This window comes from Odontomachus brunneus, unplaced genomic scaffold (genome assembly GCF_010583005.1).
Source record: "Odontomachus brunneus isolate Ranch 3 - 2012 unplaced genomic scaffold, Obru_v1 Obru_scaffold_032, whole genome shotgun sequence".
NCBI classification, from domain to species: Eukaryota; Metazoa; Arthropoda; class Insecta; order Hymenoptera; family Formicidae; genus Odontomachus; species Odontomachus brunneus.
Window position 1 is genome coordinate 2216890 of NW_022639482.1, and position 25768 is coordinate 2242657.

General features: G+C 40.7%; 2 protein-coding genes across 2 annotated transcripts in view; one reads left to right on the forward strand and one right to left on the reverse strand.

Annotated features, from left to right (window-relative positions):
- The window catches only part of LOC116843353 (TSC22 domain family protein 1-like), a 118897-nt gene extending 106043 nt beyond the window's left edge, over positions 1-12854 (reverse strand). The window contains exon 1 of the mRNA XM_032813724.1: positions 11890-12854. Coding sequence (XP_032669615.1) covers positions 11890-11925 — 36 coding nt within the window. The 5' untranslated portion in view covers positions 11926-12854. The remainder of the gene's footprint in view (positions 1-11889) is intronic.
- The window catches only part of LOC116843437, a 215305-nt gene that overhangs the window by 47674 nt on the left and 141863 nt on the right, over positions 1-25768 (forward strand). The gene's annotated exons all lie outside the window — the stretch shown is intronic.

Genomic DNA, 25768 nt, shown 5'->3' on the forward strand with positions numbered 1-25768 from the left:
ATTACGACCTTAAACGCAGGATAATTTTCATCCACGCTAAGACCTAAGCGCGCGCGCGATCTTTCACGCAACGAATGGGGTGTAAACTGTAAATACTCGGCCATTTTTACTCCCCGTCCAACAGAATCCCGCTGTTAAGAACCCAGAACAAGGTCTCTCGCGCGCGTACGCGGGCTTCGCCTTTCTCGTCGTCGTCGTCGTCGTCGTCGTCGTCGTTGTCGTCGTAGGTACTCCGAGGTCGCGAGGGCATCCTATCGCGTAAATCCGCGCACTAAGAATTTCCAAACGAAGCTACGTCGCGATGCATGCATATGCATGCGCGCCTACTGCGTGTACGCCAACGCCGGTAGACATCGGGTAGAAAGTAACTGCCAATTAGCGGGAGTCCCCAAGGGAGGAAACTTGAGTACTGGAGTCGGCCGTGCCGCACATTTTGCCGGTGACTCACTTTCCATTGTGTCTCTCTCTCTCTCTCTCTCTCGATCCCTCTCTCTTTCTTTTGCAGTCAATAATTTCCCAAACTAGAGTCCCTCCCGTCTTCTGACCGGGAAACACGACAGCTGACAATGTGCGAACGCAGGGATAAAATACGGCTGCGGTTTCGAGGCTTCCGTTTGAAAGCACGCGCGGGTTTTCTAGAGAACGACAGATGCGTGAAAAATTTCGGATTAGGGCACTGTTGGTTTTTCAGGGTCGTCATGGTTGTAGCCACGTGTAATTGAAAATTTGCGTCTGCACACATTTTTTTTGTCTTTAAGTAATACATATTCTTTTTCCTTTTTCTTTTTATACTGTGAGAGAAAAATAGTTAAGGAATAAAAAAATATTTATTTACTGGATACTAATAATACATATTTACTTATACTAATATAAAATATTGTTCAAACAAGAAAATATAAATTTCCTTAAAATCTTTTCTTTTTTATATATTTTTTTACATATTTATTCTTCTACTATAAAATAATAATTTATGTAAAAACTATATTGTGAGAAAAAAATGTTTGCACTGAAAGAAATTATCCGATAAAAAATTAACAAATAGATATTTCCGAAATACCGATAAATTTTTATATGCGATCAGGATATTCGATTAAATCTAATCGAATACTTTCGATTATAATGATATTTCATCAGATAAACCGATAAAAAAATTATGAATCGATATTTCCTATCGGATGTTTCCTGATTGGATCAAAAATTCATTTTTGTTCATTATTTTAATCGGTAATATACGTTTGTTCATTTATTATTGAATAATTTCTCCCAGTGTGATATTCGTAATTATAATAACATTCAGAAATAATTGTTATTAATTATGATCGAGAAAGTCGTTCTTTAAATTAAATCCTACTATAATGTTAGTGATAATAACCTTATATATATGTTAATCCCGCCATTTCCATGTTAAAATAACCAAAAATATGGTTGAGGTCGAAAATAACTTCATGATTTTAGTTAGATCAACCATTTTTTTTCTCTCTCAGTGTGATGTCTCAGTGGGTTTTGGACATTAAGTTACCCAGTCAGCGGGACTTCGTTCTCGGGACCGGAAAGATCCGGGAGAAGACCGCTCCAGACCGACGCGAGGATCTTGATCTTGCGATTTACGACGGTTGAGGTCGCGACGGCTCTTAATGAGATACGATACGCGTGGTCGAGAGCGAACGCGTATACTAGCCCCGACTGCAATTAGATAAGCAGGTGATTCGTGTATTCTCCGCGGCAGCGATCGCTCGCGCCGGGCGATAGATATTAGCGCTTGTATTTCCGTCTCGCCTGACTCTCCCGTGTCAACCTGATGCGAGAGTTACCCTATCGGCGAACATATTTCTCGACGATCATGCAGAAATCCGGTTCTTACGGTAATCGAATCGAATGACAGGAGTAGGTAAACCGTGCAACGAGTTTCTATGGCGCAGGTGCATCGTGGTTATGCGTGTGCGCGCCAACAGATAAATAATTTATGAAAGTTACTATCGACGAAAGCGAATTACGCGTTTCACTGATATTTCTACTTTCGCCGCCGTGACCCGATCTCACCGGCGCCGATATTAACAATTATTTTCCTCTTATTGTGCCAATTCGATTGCTTCCGGGGGCTGCTTAATTGATCGCATACGCATGTACAAGTTGCGAAAATTACCTCCTTTCACATTTGTAACCCGTACGATAGATGAAAGTGGTATCGGCTCTCTAAAGTACACTCAGAGTATTTTTCATTGAAATTTGCTTATAACTGATGGTTCAGCTATAAGTATAGTATTGCAGTCAATGAAATCTCGCTAAAAGGATCAGTTAATAAGACTGTTCTCGTTATTAATGCGATTTGCATCATAATATAGACAGTGTCATCTCACGTAAGACATATGCAAGCACATGAAAGCCATTAATTCACTACGAACACAGAGAGTTAAATTTGGTACAGCGTATAACGAATTTGTATACTACAGACTTTAAAGTGAAATCTTAATTCAACACGGAAATGAAGAGAAACGGTTGGATTAACCAAATTTCTCATGAAATATGTACGAACCAGGAAATTCCGGTTGGAGATACCAGAATCCTGTTTAAGTTAATCAGAGAAATGTTGTTAAACTGAACAAAATTCTCGTAACTCCAATCAAAATTTCTAATAAAAATTAGTGAGATATAAGACACAGTAGCAAAGTGGAAGTGTTTTCACTGAAAATTAGTGAATACTCATTATACTCACTGATTATTCCTTTTACTGATTCAATCAGAATTTTTACTGATCCGTTTTAATAGAAATTTATATTAATGACGCGTTGAATCGAATCGCAATTCGCCGTTTATTTTCTAAAATATAAATTGTTCTAAAGTAGAAATATAAATACCACACTGAGAGAAAAATGTTTGGTATTAGTAACTATAATTATTATAAATTATGATGAAGGCAACCATTTTTTAGTCAATTCTACTCTAATTTTTGTGATAATGTTATATGCATATTACTACTATCTTCGTATTGGAACAACCAAAAAATATGGTTTAGCCCTTAATTTTACCTTAACCTAATATTTTTTGTTGTTCCAATACAAAGATAGTAGTAATAATAACATGCATATAACATTATTATTACTAACAATTGTAGTACAATTGATTAAAAAATGTTTATCTTGACCATAATTTATAGTAATTATTTCTTTGTATAATTATAGTTGCAAATACCAAACATTCTTCTCTGTGCAGTTCCCGGACATGTATTTGATTCTGGATATTGTTATTGTTTTTTGTCTCTAAATACGAATATTTAAATTTTTAACGTAGAATACACTGTTAAATATTGGAGGGTCAAATTTAAACCAATTTCTTGAGTTAAATAATATTTAGTTATTTTTACCTATCATGCGTGTCAAAATTTACTATTTTAACACAAAACATGTGTTTAAAACAACATACATGTTTAAAAAAACAACCTCATCTAATCAACCCATTTAAAACAATATTAAGTCATTTTTTTACGAAAACAAAGGTTACATTAACGTGCACATAATAAAAAATAAACTAAATTTTAGTCAAATTTAATACATTTCTTAAGTTAAATTATTTAACTCCATTACATTAGTTAAATTAACGACATATTTAGTAGGAGCAGTGGCGACTTATAGGAATGGTTAAAAATAACTCAAATTGAGTATAATTTGACACTACAACAGTGTATATGTATATATTTAATACATGTATATCTTTCTCTCTCTCTCTCTATCTCTCTCTTCTATGTCAGAAATTTAAATATAATATTCATATTTAAAGATCAAAACGATATAAATGTTCAGGATTAGGTCCGGGCATTGATACTTTTATCTTACTCGCTTCAACAATGTCTCTTCAAAAGTTACTGCTACTTCGTCGCACCGTAAACACGAGGGAAAGCGATGTGCGAGTTTGGTTAACGTCGACCGCTAGATCTCTCACGATCATCTTCATAAGATACTGCCTTTCCTACCCCTCTTCTCCCTAACGATCGGCGTAATCTGTCCGAATTATAAACGTCGCCATAATTCAGTCGACCGACGTTTGAAAAACAAAGTTCGAGTTGGGGTAATATCGGTAACAGCTGGTCCATGCGCCTCTCTTTCCATCGTTAAGTCCGACGCACCCTCGGAAACCTCTATTCGCGATGGACGATAGCCCGCTCCCGTACGGCCGGGCCACGCACATGCGAAGCCTGCAGGTGCGCGAGCGCACGTATACACGTATACGCACGATAACGACGTTCCTGAACGCAGATCGCGACGTAGATTTATCTGGCGCGAAGACCCCTGACGCTGTTCCCTCGCGCCACCAGCTCCTCCCCTTTGATAATCGCGAGAGGGCCTCTCGCTTCCCTCTCCCCCACCCCTTACAGTCTACCCCCTGTCTGAATTCCAAATGCGGCGAGACACCATGGACGAGGAGAACGTGGGAGGAAGAGAGAGGAGAGAGAGAAGAAGATGAAGTATAACCGTATGTGGGAAAGGGGCGAAGGGTGTTAGGCCGCGATTCGGATCGGAATTCGGAGCACGTTCGCGTCCGATGGCGCCCGTCGGTGCGATTATGGTTACTGTGAGTTTGGAGGAAAATAGCGGAAACTCCGAATAAACTTCGATATCATACATGCCCGTTATACTAGAATTACGTTAGAAAGATAAATTTGAATTTTCTACTTCCGCACGTTGTTGTTTTTTATTTTTTTTATTTTTGCCCGCAGCTTATACTTTGTGAATAAACTTTTTAACCCGGAAAAGCAAGGAAAGCCAAAAAATTACCGAGCTCGGTCTAGCTATAGCGACCATAGGCAGATTTACATATTCGTGTCAGATGCCCCACGGACTCCACGTCTTCGGGCATCGGATATTAGGAATCCGTGTATGTGTATTCTAGGTGTTTGTACAGGCAGCGGGTAATCGAAGCCATGCGATACGCCACAATTTTCTGCGGGAAGAGCGAGTAGATTATGTGGTGTATGAGTCGTGTAACCGGTCGGAGCAACATCATCTAACTGTTCGAGGCGCAGCGTTGATAGATCTGGTCAAATGCGCCGATATCCGAGAACGCATCTGTCACTTAAAGACACGTTAGTGATTACATCGTGTCTTCATGTTTAATACCGGTGCAGTTCTCCGTTAAGCTATTCATAAGCTACGTCTCACTTTGGGAACAATTTCGCATCGTGCAAAAGTATGAAGACTCGAAAATGTTGTATCAATAAAAAAGTGTGCGCCACTCTGCGTATACGATACTTTAAGGATATTGGCATTTCGTTATCGTTGCACAGCTTTTTCATACCGTAGAAAAGTTGCGCAACGATAACAAGACTGTCGTTAATTGCAATAACGAGTTACAGAATCGCACTACTAATCCCTCGCTGCGAAACTCTTGATTAACGACGTCAGAAGCAAGAAAATGCAGGCCCAAAATTTTTACGAAATATATTGAAGTAAAAGAATACATCCATAAAGTAAACTTTGGGATCAATTGAACACATTTGTAAAATATTTCAAAAACTTTTCTTTCGTTTCAATAATCAATAAATAATCATAAAATTAATGTGACATGCAATCTTCCTTTTTAGCCTATCTTCCCTCATGATTTTGCCACATTAATTTTACGGCTATTTATTGATTATTAGAGTAAAAGGAAAGTTCTCGGAATATTTTACAAATATACTCAATCGATCACGAATGTAATTTTATGGATATAACTTTATTTCGACGTACCCTACAAGAATTTTAAGTATAATTCGACGTTCGTCCTTGGATAATTATCAAGTAACGTACAAAGCCGGATTTTGCGCGCAATTAAACCTTTAAAAATTTATAATGAATATTAAAATGTGGACTCGCATTCAAATAAATTATCTGATTTTTATTTCGAACCTTTTTCTAAAAAAATATACTCTGTATGTCTCTGTAAATGATTCTCCTATTTACAAGTATCACAATTATAAAGTGATCCTCTTCGTATTTTAGTCAGGAAACGAAAAATGCCTTTGCTTGTTTCGCGAGAGGTTTCCGCGAGAGGTCTCCATAGTTCCCTCTGTCGACTTTAAAGTTCCTGTCTCACAGCCATCTTGATTAATGACATCAGAAGCGAGGAAACGTAAAGTTTCGTTTTCGAAATATTTTACAAACGTGTTCAATCGATCTCAAAGTTTACTTTATGGATGTATTCTTTTACTTCAATATATTTCGTAAAAATTTTAATACAACATCTGCAAAGCCGAATACGAGAAATCGCAGGTACCACAAAAAGTGTACATAAATCGATGTTTCGCGTTCTTGCCGCACGAAGCTTCCAAATCAGGGTTTGCTCTTGGCTTCTGCCGTCCCTTAAAAACGTTTACAATCGATGTACCATTGGCCGTTTGTATCACATTCTTTAACTCAACATACCACATACATAGGTGACCATAAACCTTTAATGAAACGATTATAACCGTGTAATTCGAGGCAACACAGCTTTCCTAATTCTAATCAAGGGCCGGAATCGACGCGATCTAACGGCATAAATTGAACCGTCGATTGCGCCGAAAGTTGTCGATTCAGCCGCGTTTCCGTACAAGTTACGGCTGATCCGCGCGATCCACGGTGCCGAGTCGCATCGTCGGCGCTACCACGCCGTGCCATCACCGGCACGCAAGAATTAATGTTCGCGCGGCGAATAAATTCTCCCTTTACACGGCGAAATAATTCTCGTAAAACGCGCTCGCCGCTATATTCATAATTTAATGGCCGTAATTTACCGACACAGCCGTATATTCCGAGTCTTGCTCGTGCCTAGGCGAAATATTACGTACCGTCCGCGCTCCTTAGCCCCGCTACGGCGATATAAATGCTCACGCGGATGGGCAGTCCCGATCGCAGCGCGGCGCTGTATAAGCAGGTAGGTCAGTTAGTCGGCGAAAATTGCCTCGCCGCGATCCGAAGGTAGTCATCACGGGCCGTCTCGCTTTCGCGCACGCATAGACAATTCCGAAAGTAGTACACCGCATTACCATACGCGGCGAATGCCCCGATCTAACTGCATCCTATGAATAATGTCTTAATCTCCAGTGCGTTACTCCGCGCACCGCGAGACGAGAAGAACCATTGTTTCGATCGGAAATTCGGCTGCCTTTCGTTAACTACTAGTGCTGTCGATTTTAACCCCTTCGCTGGCAATGACGCCAATTGGCGTCAAAGAGAAACGTGTCCAGATGGGCAATAACGTCAATTGGCGTCATGCATTTATTTTGCGATTCAATGATGCAAATTTTGTCATATTCTGTATATAGGGGTTTTTGGGGTTATTTCTGTATATAGTTCTGTATATAGTTATTTCTGTATATAGGGGTCTCTGAATACGATTTTGAGGTCAGAATTGTAAAATTCAAAATGACCCAATATGATGGATCCAATATGACGGATCATAAATTCGAAGAATCCACAGTCTTTTGAAACTTGTTATAAAGACTTTCAGGGATTTGTTGATTTCGTTTGAGAACTCATAATTCTAAAATTTATAATATCGAATATCATGCATCAAAGATTGTTTCAAAAACTTTCATGACCACAACTGAGGAATAAGGTAAAGAAAGACCGTAATAAAATAATTATACAAATATGTATACGATGAAATAAAAATATAAAAAACAAAAAATAATAAAAAAAAATAATACAAAACTATAAAAAAAAAAACAAAAAATACAAAAAACTAAAATGGAATGTATAAAATCCTACCGCGCAGCCTCCTCGTGGCATATTCCGGGATCATGATTTTAGAATCATCAGCTAATGCCGGAGGTGAAAAATGAAGAGTTGAGTATGCTAAAAGATAAGTATTGTGACATGAATGACAATTCTTCCATAAATCCGCCATATTGGATCCGTCATTTTGAATTTTACAATTCTGATCTCAAAGTCGTATTCAGCGACCCCGAAAACCTCTCTATACCGAGTTTTAATGGAATCTAACAAGAGGTTTTATTTTGCGAATATATGATTCGCCATATTGAATCCGTCATTTTGAATTTTACAATTCTGACCTCAAAATCGTATTCAAAGACCCAAAAACCTCCTGTACACAAAGTTTTAAAAAAATTCTCCGACTTTTTTCTCTGCCCACCGAGGCACAAACAGTGAAATAAACGTGTCAGCGAAAGGGTTAATTAATTGGGTATTCTCCGGATACCTTCCAGACATTATCGACTCGAATATATTCCCGAATCAAAATTTTGGTCCTATATATGTTAAACCTTGAATTTTACAACGCAATAAGAGCTAAATTAGCAAAGCTAATTTAGCTTAATTCTAATGATACAATTTATTCCTACTTTGACTCTGATAATGTTCGAAATTTCTCTTCTCACTTTTCACTTTCAAAATAAGTATTATAGGTTTCAGAATATCAAAATAGGTGTCGAATGGAATAGTGAGACTGAAAGTAGGATGAAAATTTCGACTCAGGTTAACTTGAGATGCCTACTCTGATCGAGAGAAGGCATCTTTATTTTACATCTGTAAGCCTTCGGCACATGAGAAACTTGCGAATTAAATTAATAATGAAAACATGAAATAATTTGACGTTTCCAGGTTATTGATTTTTTAACAACAACAAGTAATGAACAAATATGTTGCATACTCATAACTTATTCATTATCAAGTTGCCGCGTAATATTTACGAGTGTGAGTACCCGGATATACAAATACTCGAGTTATATTGGCAGCATTAATTAATAGGTTTAGTCAAGAGAAATGTAATCTCATCTTTAGCGAGTCGAAATTTAGATCCTACTTTCGACTTTGGTATTCCACTTAACTCTTATTTTGATATTTTGTAGGTTATATCAACTTCTCTTGATTATTTTAACCTACTAGTTTTGTCGAGAAGTCCTCTTTAGAACCTACAAATTCTCCCCGTAAACATACTTCCTTTGACCCAAAAAGAAGAAAGTTAGAATAATAGACTTCCAATTAATAGTTTTTTTCATTAGAAGTTAAATATTTTTTTTTCAATAAAAGTTTGCGCTTAGGACATGTGGGATTACAGGAAATAACATCTTGCAACTAAAACTCTTCTTTTTGGGCTTTAGAGTATTTTTCTTTTTAGAAGAATCCTCTCGAGGCATGTGTAAGAGGATTCCGTTAAGTATGAGATTATATTTTTTTAGCTGTTCAACACTACACGGCGATCATCACTATAATCTGTGGGCTGCTAGTTCACGCGCGTGCGAAGATGAGCGTTTCGCGCAAGTCACGGAAGAACAAGCGCGATAGAAACAAATGTCTGTTTACGTTACCGATTTCCTCATTCGTCGAGCGAAAGCGATAATCATGTGGGCTTTGGCTCCGGGCCGTTAGAATAACGTTGTTTTACGTGTGTAACGATCCTCGAGGTCTCATTTACAGTACAAATTAGTCGTAGGCCGGTCCTTCGCCCTTAATGGCCGGCCGGCACGCAAAGAAGTTTGGTTTAATGAAGACTGCGCGTTATCCGTGACGACCATGTGCGCTTCGCTCGCACCTTCGCGTCGATGTGCGTCCATGCTGCCGGCTGTGAATGCGACTTAAACGAAGATTTATGCCGCGACGCGTAAATATAAACAACAATGTGCAATCCCCGGCGTATTGTCCCGCGCGTGGTAGACGCGTGAGAGTCGACCAATGCGAACTAATAAGCTCGCTGGCGAATGCGCGGGTCGCCTCTGCTTCGCGTGTGTGTGCGCATACACGCACACATGGCGCACAGGGCTACCTCGGGGCCAAGCAAGCTACCGCGTCGTCTCCCGAGACTAATCGACCAGGGTGTAACGAGCGACTGAATCCATCCCCGAGCCTTTCGCGAAGACGAGCGGCTCTCTTTTTTGCGCCTCGCTGGCGGAAATTCGCCCGTTGCTGTCTAATATGCCGGCTGTTACGCGCGCCGACGGTCATTCGTCCTGAGCTGTTTTCGGCGTAAGGCTTTGACTTGAGCAAATTCGTCTGTTAGGTCTTCATTTGCCGCTTTGCTTCATGTGATGCTTGGCGGGAACGATGCGCGAGTAGATGCTGGCTTCGCGCGATAAGGATGAGAGGATAAACATTATTTGAGATGTTATTGAAGTAACATTATTTGAGGTAAACATTATTATTCGAAATACTGTCGGTCGTTTGCCTGCGTAAATCTTTCTGATATATAAGTTAGGTATAGTTAATCGGGGTTCAATTAACACGTCGACTGCCGTGGGGGTCACTGGTGACCGCCAGCTTATTTTTTAGTCGCGCCACGGGGGTCACTGATGACCACCCAGTAAGTTAAATCACCACATATGATGATATAATATAATTTAATCATAGATGATATAGTATAATTTATCATATTATACGATATTTTATTATTGCAAGCATTATGTGCGATGATGAAATTTCTTAACCAATCATTGCAGCGTAGATAGGAAGATATGCAAAATTCACGCGGTAGTCAACATTCTATACTTCTAGGAATGATACCACAGTCATACAAAAAATCAAGAAAGAGAGAAACGTGCTCTCTAAAGTACAAATAGTGTATTCTCCACTGAAATGCCATATTTATAACTAGTGGTTCAGTTATAAGTATAGCACTGTGACCAGTAAAAGAATTTGTTGAAAGAATCAATTAATAGTATCTAATTAATAGCAACTGTTATTAACCTATTATTGATGCAGTTTGCAAACATAGTATTATCACATGCAAATCGCGTGGAAGCCGTTCCATTGCCAAAAACGCAGAAAATTGGATTCGATACACAGTATGATGAACTTGTGTACTACAGATTTCGCGGTGGTCTTATTTTCATTGGTCAAAATCAGTGAGATATAAGATAAATGGAGCAATAAAGTAGCAGAAAAGCCAATGACATATTCACTGATTATCAGTGAAATGCTCCTTTTACTGGTTCAATCACAAACATTTTTACTAATTCATGTTAAGAGAGTAAGTGTCCCGAAAATGAAATTATAATAAAAGTTGAGGAATGCACAAATATTTGCGTTACACAAGTGCGGCGAAAAAATAAATATCAAAAAATAATAACAAAGAGAAAGTGAAGAAAACAGTACGACGACACAACTATGAAATTCGATAAGATTTCACATGAAGAAGCACACTCGCTCATCGCGTATTGCGAATGTCGTTCTCCGCGTGAATCATACATCCGTAGAAATTGTACAATTAATTTCCAGGACAAGTGGTCACACAGTGACCAGTCTATTGATTCTGTAACTTTTAACGACAACGTCTTTACCGTTATGTTGTCGTCGCGCAATTTTTCTACACTGAGAGAACAATGTGTGATATTTGGAACTATAATGACATAGTAAAAATATTATAGTTAGGAATATAATTTTTATAGTAAATGTTACCATAATATTTGTAATATTTACAACATAAGTATAGTATAACTGACCCGTGTAAAGTTTTTACCAAGAATTATAATTATTTGAAATAAAAAATATGGTAAGGTGGCAAATATTGAATGGTAAGAGAAATTAACTATTTTATATAGTCAATACAATTGGAATATTTGGCAAATATAGGTACATGTAACTATATTCCCAAAAGGTGCTTTACCATATATATAGAGAGTAATAAGATGGTGACTATAAATCTGTGTTCATTCTACTATATCTTCATGTTTAGATGAACTATAAATATATGTTTGAGGCCAAAATGAACTATAAAATATAGTGAGATTATAGTTATTCCAACTATTTTTTTCTCTCAGTGTACCACATATCGTACCTGCGCAATGACAACTTAACGATAACGAGTGTACAGTGTCGTTAAAAATTACAGAATCAATAGGAACGCTTTGTTTTCGCTTTTATGAGCGCATAGAAAAAACCGGAAAAAGAAAGAGAGAGAGAGAGAGTATAGGCAAGTACTCACGCTTATGTCTTCCATGCTGTGATTTCCGGCGTGCATTAATCCGTGAGTGATACAACTCCCCACGAGCGTCGCGCGAAAATGTATAAGACAGAGAGTGAGAACGCAAACACCAAACGCTAGGGTATCGTCGCCCGTGAATAACCGCGATCGTCTCTAAAAGCTGCCTCGCTACCTCGAGTAAACCACACGTCCGCCGATCGACTCAATAACAACAACACAACAAGAACAACAATAACAACAGGTGACCTCCCCCTTCCGCGATCATCACTCGAGGAAACCGGTCAATCTCGCCGCGTCAGCTACGTTCCGTTGTCGCTGGGAACCAACGTCGTTCCACGTCCCTGGAGAAGCCTCATTGACTCGCCAATGACACACTCGTCGAGAGAGTCACACTACTACCGTCGTTCACTAGGTCGTCGGTAACACGAGACAGGGAGGGTTTCGCGCACACGCGACGCTCTCTCACCGCAGGGCCGCCGGCGGGATCATCGCCACCGCGACACGGCGACGGCCGCGGCAGCCAGGGTGGTCCATGGAGCGTGACATCCTCCGTATCGGTCGTCGAAGTCTCCGCGCGTCCTCCACAGTAGGGTCCGGTCGGCTGATTATCTCACCGGCCGGAATGCCGAGTCGGAGTCGCGCTACGGAAACCTTCCGTCGACCTCCACCTTACCACCTACCACGGTCACCAGCGCCGACGGTCGGAGACTTTGGGGACAAGTGTGAACAAGGTCGTTTCGTTCGTTGCGGAAAAGTCAGCCGTCCTGCGCCCCCCTCAGCGACAGTCGCCGTGCCCTTTTTCTCCGACCGCACAGGACTCGTCGGCCGGGAGAAGACCGGGGGGACCACACACACAGCCGCCGAGAAATGTTCGGGTATCAGCGTGGACGTTCTCGGGGAACCGACGATACGGGCGACCCGGTCGAGAACGAGAGAAAGAGAGAGAGTGCCAAGCGCTCGCCGGCTCGGGCTGAAACTCACTGAGTCGGCTCTTCTGGTGCCCGACAGGTCTGCCCGCGCGCTACTATGTGGTGAGGGATCGCGAGACGCACGGGGAGGGAGGAAAACAGGTAGGGAGAGAGAGAGAGAGAGAGAGGGGGAGAGGAAAGAGAAGGCGAGAGAGAAAGAGAGAGGGAGAGAGAGCGAGAACGACGTGGTAGAGCGAGACAAGGGCGAAGGGGAGAGGCTCTGGGGCCCTACCAACGCGTCCCCTCCAACAGACCCACCGGGTGCCCAGGGCTCCGACCATTATCTCTCTCTCTTGGCCAGTTTTGCCTTGCGCGAGGGCTACGCGAAGTGAGGGCACGGGGGTGGGGTTGGAGGGCTTTATTATATTTACGAGGCGTTATCGAAGCAATCCAACAATATTGATTCCGCGCCGCGGAGCGATCGCCCATCTCAAAGAACGCCCCCCCAGCTCCACGGACCCCCGCTCGCTGCGTTCATTCGCTACCGGAGGGCTCACGGCGCCCTTATTCTTTCCGTCCGTGCGCTCGTCTCCGAGACTTTTTTTTATTTCGCTTGCCTTTCGCTTTAATGCCCGCCGAATGCGATCGAATCGCCGCACGTTTTTCCCTCCTTCCCCTCTCCCTCGCGTGAATTACGCGGAGATCGTGAGGGCCGCGTTGCTGCCGTTGCTTCTGTTGTTCCGCTGCTGGGGGAATGCCTATTAAGATGGGTGGGTTGCTTCATAAATTCGACTAGTGATCTCGATCGGCCGACTTAGGGACGGGCAAGGATAATGCATTAATTTCATTATGATTCTGGTTCGCGTTTACCTCGGCCTGCAAGAACGCGGATGGACTGGATCCCGTTGATTATTTTTAGCAAAGATTTATGCGCCTGTCTCGCGCCTTGATCGCGATGATTCTCTCATGAACGCAAAGTTGATCTTTCTGTAGCGAAAATGCACGAGAAACCGCGAAAATTCGCAGAAAAATGAACGAGAATTAGCCGAAGAGTTTGTCATTAAACTTTCACGCGCGATCGATATTCTCGAATACTTTCTTGGATCTTTTTATATTGAGACGTAATGATCTCACTGAGTAGCAATGAAACTTCTGTTATAACAGCCTTGATGTTTCAAGGAATAGTTAAATATAGGGATTATTTCATGAGCACGCAAGACGGAAAGTAGGTCGGATCTTTTGCTCCCTATAATTTGATTTCTACCGCTGCGCTAAGATTCAGTCTTTTTATGATAATACTTAAGTTCCAAATTCTACCTGGCCGTGTAACTGCGCATATATATTATCTCATTAAAAGGAGTAGGGAAGCTCACATTCTTCGATTCGCACGAACCGTCTCGCGTCATCGTAAATACCATGAAAACATTTCCGTACGTGTTTACGCGCACCTACAACCGAAAGGCGTTACATCTCATTTTCGCGATAACCATAAAGAGAAGGCGATCAAGATATTGTTATGTACCTTGTAGTGTGAAACTCATTTATAAGGTGGAATTGTTCGGTGCACAACAGTGGTTTTACCAATTTTCTTATTCAAAGAAATCAATTCTAAACTTCAGATAATATTATATAGATATATATAGAGAGAAAGAGAGAGAGGGAGAGAGAGATTCTCCTAACTTTATAAAATATATATTTCTTGGTAAACCGAATTTTCCTGAAAATAAACTTTTTAAGAGTTTTTTTAGTACATTGATTCTAAATCAAAAATCAAGAATTGAAAATTTTCAAAATTCAAAATGGCAAATCTAAAATGGCGGACCAAATCGTCCGAGTTTTATAAAGCTTAGCTTCTTGGTGCGCTAATTTAAAAATAAACAAAAAGTTAAGAGTAAATTAAAAGTAAAGAAATTGAAAATTTTCAGAATTTACGAGAATTCATAGAAAGAAAATCAAAAGTACGGAGATGTAGAGTGTATAAACTAAAATTATGCAACTGATATATTTTGTGTTTTCCATGATATGATCTTTCTTGCTTCCATCTGATAATTTATATTTGTGACATAACATTTACACATTACACTACATTTACATATTATTCTACTTCTCGAGTTACGTGTAAAAATTATGTTTGGTATTCGGAAAGTAACAGTAGCATGACTGGTATCATCATTGTTTCGAGTTCGAATAGCGTATCAAGATCGCAAGAAGCGTAACGTTCGTCGGCATTAACCTTCCGGAGAAGAACTGTCCCGATTACGTCTTACACACGATCATTTGCGTGGTTGCGGTTAGAAGTCGGCTATCCCGTCGTCCGTGTTACCGCGAGCTAGTGTCCGCTCGTATGTGTGGGTGGATCCCGTAACAGCTGATCGTCCTCGCTGATCGGAACGCCAACAACGACAGTGCAGGAAGCTGCGGACGTTCCCGTGTGTGTTGTCCATTTGTATGAACCTCGGAATTTCATCCGTATTCGATTTAAGCGCAAAGATAACGGCGCGACTTCTCGTTTCCCTTTCTCTCGTCTCCACCGTTCCGCCTTGCGTTCGCCAAGTTGCCAAGTGTTCGAATCATTGCGCACACGTACACATGCGCGAGCTGCGCGCTGGGAAGCTGATTTAGCGAACGGAGCCGCTGATAGAGAACTAAATACAAGGATGCGCGTCGGGCCAACGGGCGTAATCAGAGAACAGGCTCGACCGCGAGAGATTATAAGACACGTTTTAAGAAGACACGGCCCATAAATTTCAGTTTTACCGCGTGAGAGCGAAAGTAGCGGCTATTAATCGCGTGCATTTTCTCCGTTTTTCCTGATAATTCACCGTCGCGGTGGCGTCCAAGAATGCTCGCTTCACGATATCGCACTTCGACGACTGTCTCTCTTGAATCATCGCGTTCGACCGAATTTTGCAATAATTATTGTTGCAATATATGACAATAATTTTCTAACAAAGATTTAATCATAGATATTTCTCATATTTTTGGTGATATACATCTCGGCTAGAATTTATCCCGGAATTTATCCTGTGGTTTTCTGAACAGGCTGATCCCAATTAGTTATCTGCTTTGTATAAGCAGCTGCGATGTCCGATAAGTTATATAAAGCATTGTGATCAGGATTTTGTTAATAATAAAAATTATTAATAATTAGGACGGTACATCATTTTATATAAACCAGATAACTGATTGAAATTAACTTGATCATGACTATTCTGCATAGAAATTTTTTTTGGATCTAAATTGTAATTCAATCTTATTTCCTATTAAAATGTAATGGAATCTGATTGGGAAATCTATAAAGATTCGAATTGGAAGTGTAATGTTTTAAAAATGTGATTCCAAGTAGAAGACCCAAACAGATACCACACTGAGAGAAATTAATCGATGAAAAATTAACAAATGGATATTTCCGATCAAAATACCGATGAGTTTTTGTATCCGATCAGGAAACATCCGATGAGAAATATCGGTTGATAATTGTTTGATCGGTTTATCTGATAAAATGTTATAATCGAAAATATTCGATTTTAATCGAATATCCTGATCACATTTAAAATTTCATCGGTATTTCGGAAATATTCATTTGTTAATTTTTTATTGGATGATTTCTGTCGGTGTGATATTCGTAATTATAATAATATAGAGAAATAATTGCTATAAATTATTGTCAAGGAAACCATTTTTTTTTTTTTTATTAAATCTTACTATAACTCAATGATTCTTTGACGGAATTTGTAGGATTAATATAAAACTACAACGACTTGGGTGCGTGCGTTCTTTCTCTCTCTCTCTTTTCCGACAAAGTGCAAGGGTATCAAGGTAACGTAGAGCCGTTGGATCTTTTGCATGAACTCATGCATACAGTTATAACGTTCAGTGCGCGCATGAATGGAGTGTAATGCACCTAAAGTATGTCCTCCTTGTAGCGGAGCCGAAGCGACTCTCTCTCTTCGTTTCGCAGGGGCGCAATTTATGCCCACAATGCGGAGAAAGGGAGAGACAGAGAGATCGAGCGAGAAAGAGAAAGAGAGGCTCGAAATCGTGCATGCGGCCGCCAGCATACGCCACTGATAGTCCGGTGTAGGAAGTACAGATAGGAATAAGGAAACTCGTCCTCTCTAATCCCCGTGAAAGCGCGCGCGATGTGCCCGCGGAAGGCCAGGGGAGGAGACTTGATGAACTTGCCTCGTGAATCATCTCGCCTATAAAAATCTGCGCCCGATGCGTGAGAGAGATAACGCCGGGGAGGAGCGGTAACAACAGGTTTGCTTATGTACGCACATACGAGCCCCCGTGCAGGCGCGAGCGAGACGGCCGGCCGGCCGATGCGACCGGCGATGCAACGGAGAAAGCGCGCAAACGACGCGACTGCAACACGTGCACCGCGAGAGAATGTTGCGGAGGTGCATGCGGAGGTGCATGTGGCGGCGGTGGCGGCGGCTACGACGACGACGACGACGACGGCGGCGGCGGCGGCGGCGGCGGCACGGCGTCCGATACATTCGCGTGAGTACCGCGTGCGTGTCCGCGAAACGGCGTGTACGATGCACACACGACTCACCCACACGTACGCGGACAATGAGCACTCACACTCGGCGCACACGGGCCTACCACGACCGCATTGCTCGGTAATGTTCGAGTTCCGCAGGTTGTGCCGGCTTGGCGCGCGAGGGTGGCGTTCCATCTACGTCGTGTTACGTTTATTGCTGGTATATGCGTGCGATACGCCGCCGCGTGCATGCGTGCGTGCGTTACGCGGCGCGCAATGGGCGCGAGGAAAAAATAAGGTGGAGGACGTGGGGAACGAGAAATGGAGAGAGGAAGAGAAAGGAGAGAAAAAGAGAGAGAAAAGGGTGCTTACCGCGCGTATACATTTACGGTGTTGGCTGGTTGCTGAAAAATATGGGGGATCCGCGATGACTCATGAGAAAAAGCAGCTCGGTCTGCATCTTCCCCGCGAGCGTTGTGTGCAACTGCGCGCAGGTGCAACGATTCCCCGCGCGTTTGCGCGCGAGCGCGCTGTGTAGAGTGAGATCAGGGCGCGATGTGTTGTTTTGCGAACGGGGGCCGTGGCGTCTTCGCTCGTAATTACGATAGAAATTGAGATAATTTTATTGTTTAATGCCGGCGCCGACCGCCACGCCGGTGAAAGAGAAAAAGAGAGAAGGAGAGTCGCTCGTAATCTCCGAGTTGTGTGATTTAAACCTCGGCAAAAAACGACAATCTCTCACTATCTTCTTCTTTGCGGCGCACCCAATAAATAAAAAATGATAATTTATGTCGGGGGTCGAATATATCCGCGGTCGAGTCATTAATGAACAATTTGATAGTCTACAAATCTAGTTCGATTACAAATCGTAAAGTAGACCTTTGCGTTTTTATATCGATCTATCATGAATCAAAGAATTACAAGACTTTGACAGGAGTAAAAATTAGGTAAAACTTGAGGAATTGTAAAAAGTTGAATTAGGGTTATAGTTATCGGTTCACGGAACGAATTTTGAAAAAAAAAAAAAAAAAAAAAAAAAAAAAAAAAAAAAAAAAAAAAAAAAAAAAAAAAAAAAAAAAAAAAAATATTTCGCAAAGTGAAAATTATTAAAAATGTAAACTTCTGACTGAAAAATTCGAGCTTGTAAAATAAATAAATAAATAATAGTTGTAAAATTTGCGAAAACTCTTCGTGAATTGATGACTATAATTCTAATAAATAAAAAAATATATTGATACAAATTTCAAATCATTTCTATTAAGGATGATTATCATTGAAACATGATTCTATTATGGAATAAAATTGAAATGGACATAATGATGTTAATATTCACTATAAAAGTTAATTATTTTTGTACCAAGATATCGTTAATAGACATACGTAATAAAAAATTCATATTCATTTATATTAATTTACAATTTTTTACAACTCTTCCCAAGTTTTACCAAATTTTTCTTCCGGCTTCTGCAACCCCTTAATATCATATAACGTTTCTTGGAATTATACCTTTCTCTTTCCCGTCGACATTACAAATTTCTCAGCGTGTAAAAGCGGACGCGGGACGACGCGATTACATGATTCATATGCCTCGCGCGTACACTTGAGCGCAGTGAGCGCATAAACCAGCCGTCGAAATGATCGGTTACGACCGTCGTTAATTAGCGCGCGGATCCCACACATGGCGTTTCATCGATTCGCATTCAATTAGCCGAATGAATGCCTAGGCGCAGTTTAAGGCACAGTGATACGCCGATAGCCGATGATGCCGGCGCGATCGGCTGCGCAAATCGATTATGCGACCGCGATTGTGAAAGCTGTCCATTGTTCGACGTCTCATGATTTCGCAATGATCCTGTTTCTGTATCATTTTTTCCTCGCCGTGCTTTCGACGGGGAATGACTGCTCTCTCGTCGGATGCTACGGTTTATTTCGAGCAACGTGATTCGCTCGTTGCGCAAGACGAATCACGCCGTTTCGTAAAAGTTGCGGCACTTCTTGTAAATAGAGAGACATCGGTTTGTTTCGTTTATTGAAGCGCGCTCGTGAAATCGACATTTGTGCGATCAGTCAGGAAGATCTATAATCTAATATTAGAGACCTGTGCCAATTTTAGGGGTGATGAAATCGAGAGATTTGAGGAGTCTTGGATTTTCTCAGGAGGATGTAGAGAATCTATATTATATTATTATATTATATATATTAAGAATTATTATTATTTTTTTTAGAAATTCTATTAAGGCTCTGCTATTTGCGCGTAGAAAGTTAGAGTTGAGACGGTAGCGCCTAGCAGTGTCGAGAACACGAAATAATCGTGTCAGCGTAGCTGATTGGCTAACACTAGGTCAGCGTCACGTTTGGCTTCGCTTGACACCTCGGAAAAATAATTGCTTTTTATCATGTTATTTTACACTTTCTCCGTGAACTGTGTATATTATCGTGATCCTCACAGCGGTGAAATGTGCAGCAAACTCAGTGATACTGGTGATACATTGTGAGAATCGAGAAATTAAATGTGTTCATACAGGCTGGTATCTCAGCTGTCAAATTACCGTGACAGCCGAAAAATGTACCATTATTTTAGGAATTATTTTACGATGCTACGTGATATATCAACCAGATATCTGAGTTTGCTGCACTTTTCACAGGTTTCAGGATTAGAAAAATATTTGGTTCTTCAGGGAAAAGTAAAAAATAAAGCAATAAAATGCAATTATTTTTCGGTATATCATTTCTCGCTTCTGACGTCATCAATATGGCCGCCCCAAAAATAGCAGAGCCTTAAAAAAAATGTTCCATCAAATATATCTTGAATTGCAATAATTTGTCGCGCTACGAAGTAAATTGGAATTGAAATTGATCGAGGTACTTTTTTACCCGACATTTAAACATTAAATAGGAAGGATAACAATACGCTTTGTACATGTGTATTCTTCGACTAACTTTAAATTATCCGCTTCCTAGGAGAGGCATTCGGAACTTCTATCGCCGCTTTTCTCACGTAATTTCAGCGGCTTTGGTAAAAAACCAGGATGCGGAAGGGAACGGCGGCTGGTTGGCTGTATCGGCGCCTCCCTAACACACCGGTTCTATAAAATATATCCCAAGGCGCTATACTCGCACCATCTCTGCCATGTAACGGGCGTGCCTGTGGCGCAAAGCCGCCGGACGTATCTAATAACCGTGAAAAACATTATATCTTTGTTGTCACAACGGATCGTTAGTACACGCTACGAAGACGAAACTCGGCGTCACGCGTCAACCGACGCCTACTATGTGGCACCGTTATTAAACTCTTAAGTGAAAGGATATCCGTTGCAATCGCGACGGATAATATTTATTCGCGGATATCGCACCTTCTTAGATTTCCACAACAAGAGATCGATCTTTGCTGCGTCGACGGTTTCAACATCAAATAAAACGAAGCAGAGCTTGGAAATGTGATTTTACACTGCATTGAGAGAAAAAAATAGTTGGAATAACTATAATCTCACTATATTTTATAGTTCGTTTTGGCCTCAAACATATATTTATAGTTTATCTAACATGAAGATATAGTAGAATAAACACAGATTTATAGTCACCATCTTATTACTCTATATATATGGTAAAGCACCTTTTGGGAATATAGTTACATGTACCTATATTTGCCAAATATTCTAATTGTATTGACTATATAAAATAGTTAATTTCTCTTACCATTCAATATTTGCTACCTTACTATATTTTTTATTTCAAATAATTATAATTCTTGGTAAAAATTTTACACGGGTCAGTTATACTATGCTAATATTGTAAATATTACAAATATTATGGTAACATTTACTATAAAAATTATATTCCTAACTATAATCTTTTTACTATGCCATTATAGTTCCAAATATCATATATTTTTCTCTCAGTGTGAGAGAAATTATCTGATAAAAAATTAATAAATAGATATTTTCGATCAATTTTTATATCCGATCAGGATATCCGTTTAAATTTAATCGAGTATTTCCGATCATAATGGTATTTCATCAAATAAACCGATAAAAAAATTATAAACCGATATTTCTCATCGGATGTTTCCTGATCGCGTTTACTCGAGTGGCGTTTTACGCGTGGCTCGGTGTCCTTGCACGTGGGTCCAGATCGTAGAAGCCAGAAGCCAGAAGCAGGTCGAGACGTTCGACAGTCTGTATCGACACTTCCGTGGCACATACACGCGCACACGCACGGAGTGATGGTCGTTAGTGCCGGCGCTCGCGCGACTCGACCGCGAGAGTCCCTACTTCTCATGCTTCTCCGGTGCTTCCATGGTAGCCTCGTAGTTCCTGTGCCATTCTGTGGTATCAGATATCGGGGCGCGGGTCAAGGACCAAGTAAGCACCGGTATATATGAGTACATTTACATAGCGACATCGTCGACGACGTATGCAACGCTAATGACGATCCTAACGTATAAACAGCCGCGAAACCGGTCATTTTTCCTGCCTTCCGCGGGAACGAAGGACGGAAAGGATCGCGGCACTTGTCGCGACGCGATTAGGGGGACTTTAGGGACGCCTTCTTATCGAAATGGTCGGACGATCTGGCGATTGACGCGCGCTGTTAGGCGGATCGGAATGTCGGAGGTGTCGATCGGCCGTGCGAGCCGAGTACGAGCGTAATTATTATGGGTATATCGAGAGGCGGCGAACGGAACTGGATATTAACGCACACGTGCGCGAACGTCTGGCCTGGCCTGGCCTGGCCTGCTCTCTGGGATATCGCGACGCATATCGGCAGCGCTTTATTTACGCCGACGTGGCGCGCTCATTAATCGGCCGTCCGCCGATGATTTTTCCAACCCGTCTCGGGTTTCGTGTTCACGCGAACACGTTAGACTCGCGAATTAGCGTCATACCCTAGTAATTGAGACGTCGCGCTGAACGAACAGAGCGAGAAAAGCGACGGGGCCTACAGTCGTAATCGATCGTCGACGGTGGGATCTTACGAATCAATTCCTACCCGGTTTCGCCCCGTTCTCAAGTCATGTAAATTCATGAGGAAGCGCATGCTCGCGATACCGCAACCAAGTACCACCACCACTACTTCCAACACCACCACCACCACCACCACAAGGCGGTTTGATCGTCCCGCGATGATTAATCGCACTCGCGACGATAATTATAACATATGTGCGAATGATTACTACCTTAAGTAACCATACGTTACTCCTTATCCCGCAATAAGTCATTGCTGGTCGGTAATGGTCGCAATACTTTATCGTCGCCGCTATTCCCTCCTCGGGAAGACGCGTGGTCGAAGGTCCCGACATCGGGTTCGATACCGAGACCACTGGCTTTAATTAGTCTGCCGTGATTGCACGAATGTATAAAGGCGGGAAGAAGATGAAGAAGAAGACGACGAAGAAGAAGGGAGACAGAGGTAGTCGAAGCGCTTTCGGGAAGAAAGAGAGAAAGAGAGAAGGAGAGAGAGAGAGAGGGAGGGAGGCGTCCCTTCTAGAGTGCGCATCCTTCCATGCGAATTTTATTCGCACAAGAAAAGACGTATACGCGGCCAGGCTGATGCGGCTCTTACGGTTAAGGGGATACTGAACATGAAAACTTTACCGACAACATTGACTTTTTCCTACAAAGTTTACGTCTTGTTGCTTCTACAGAATTACAAATGCTTTTACAAAAGTACATGCAAAAATAAATTGGAGCATTGCTCAATATGTGAAAACGAAAAAAAATATTTTAAAGTTAAATTTCGAGCTGTTAGCGCAATATTTGTTTAATACAAAAACTCCGCAGGTGTATACAGGGTGTCTCACACTCTCCTCCGGGCATTTTGTGGAGATGTAGAACAGGTTGACATAAAAGTACCGTTTTGCGAGATTCGCAATAATTATCGAGATATTAATTGTAGAAAATTTGTGAATAATCATGCAGGATATGGCAAATGAGTTATAATAGCGACAACTGCCGTCGTGTACTTATACTTTAGGTCAAATTGAACAAAAAAGTCCTCTACCATTTTGCAAGTAATCACATAGATTTTTAATTATTAATTAAAGAAGATGAGTGCATTATCACGCAAAATCGTGCAATAATCTTCTTTAATTAATAATTAAAAATCTATGTGATTATTTGGAAAATGGTAGAGGACTTTTTTGTCCAATTTGACCTAAAATATAAGTACACGACGGCAGTCGTCGCTACTATAACTCATTTACTATATTCTGTATGATTATTTACAAGTTTTCTACAATTTATATCTCGATAATTATTGCGAATATCGCAAAACGGTATAGGACTTTTATGTTCACCTCAACCTGTTCTACGTCCCCACAAAATACCCGAAGGAGAGTGTGAGACACCCTGTATACCGAAACTGTGGATATTCCAATCAAAAAAATTTCAACGATCGTTACTATACTTTCCGAATTTAGTTTAGATGCTAAAAAGATATGAAAAATGGTAGGAAAGTTGGATTCTCGCGTATGTGCAGTGGGATCTATTTTGCGTATGAACCAGAACCTGTCATGTTGCTTCAGATTGTTTAAGTTGAATAGTATTGATGTTTAGTGCACATTTCGGGAGCACGTTCTTTTGCTCGCTCAACAATTTTAAAAAATTTTTTAAACTAATTTGTTCTCTTTACAAAAATATTATAAAACTTTATTAAAGAAAAAACTTCTGTTTAACTTTATGCACTCTGAAAGAAATTATTCGATAAGGAATTAATAAATGGATATTTTCGATCAAAATACCGATGAATGTTTGTACCCGATCAGGAAACATCCGATGAAAAATATCGGTTCATAATTTAAGTACTCGATTAAATTTAATCGGATATTAAAATTCATCGGTATTTTGATCGGAAATATCTATTTATTAACTTTTAATAATTTCTCTCAATGTAGTAAACAAACCAAATTTGTTTCAAATTAATATTTTGGAATGATTGAAATGCTAAAGTTACTAGAATTCAGAATATTGATGAATGAATTCAGAATAAATTTGACGTTTATGATGAACTTATAATAGATTGTAGATGCATAAATTCTTTTATATTCTTGAAACGAGTGAATGCAGCGTGTACTTTTTGCGTGTAATGTAGCTGTTTACGAATAAACAGCTACTACGAAGTCGTATTATTTCGCGTAGGACACAGCACAAAGCCACTCTCGCCGTTCTCGCGGTCGATTCCGACGTGCTACCCAGTTTCTAATTATCATTTCATAGTCGCGAGTGATCGCAGCGGAATTATATGGCAGCGATGCAGGTCGTGATGGAAGGCACCGCGCGCGCATTCCAATCGTAAGATGATACGTTCGCCGTTCGGAGAACAGTATACTAAGCCATATGAGTCGTGAGCAGTAACACATACACTTGTTGGTTCCTTTTCTACGATTACAGTTTGATAACGCCGTAAATTTTATAACCCGTACGACGCGCGTCTGGTAACGATGACCAAGCGTGTTGATTTACAAACCGAACGGACGACTCGCTGTATTAATGATACGATGATATGTGATGTTACGCGAGATAACGGAGGTGTTAATAGCGACGAATTAGCGACTGATTACGATAGATTGGCCGGGTTTCGAAGTCGGAACGACTCGTTGTATCAATCAGTTCGTATTAATCGAGGACGTCGCGCTTTATTTCACTTTCATCGCCGCGAATAGGTCGGCGCCGGCTTCTGCGAAGCAAACAGTGCAGCCGTTGCAAGAACGTCGGCGCGGCGGAACGCGTTATTCTTGTTGATGATTTGCCTCGGATCTAGGAAACCTACCGCGGAGACTGTGACACAGTAGCGTATCATTTATAACAGAGTATCGAGAGATATATTTGTGATATATTTCAACTTTTAGATTGCTACTGTTTGTAATTTATTAAATATATAAGAATTCTCGTTTTTATTTATTTTTTTTATTCTTGCCCCTCTCTCTCTCTCTCTCTCTCTCTTTGTCTCATTACCTTCATAAAAATTAAAGCTTGATCTACGATGTTCCTGTTTTTTGTTCTCTATCTTTATTTGACTTAAGCCTTAAGATTTAAATCAGAAAGATATAAAAAGAAGAAAAAATAGGAAGCAAAGAGCATATTGTAGGTATTGGGATGAGACATTAGGAATGACATTAATTGTAGATCATTCATAATTTAATATGATAATTGATAAATTGATCAGGCCAGAAAATTCCGGTTACAGTTATTTGAAAAAGTTGATGCAGGAACAAAAATTAATGAAAGATGAGTTGTGCTGGAAGAAAATTGCGTTCTTCGCTTTTAGATCTAACAAATGAGCCAAAGAAACTGCTCCAAATATTCAATCAAAACGGTGATCGCTTTGAGATCGACGACGAGGTAACGAAGCGAGCTACATAAAGCGGGCTCTTTGACTGAGCATGCCTCATGTCGATGTACGGCACTGGGTCGAATGCATCGAAAAGAGCTTCGAAGTGATAAAGAAGAAAAGAAAGAGGAACGCTCGGCGAGCATGAAAGTCA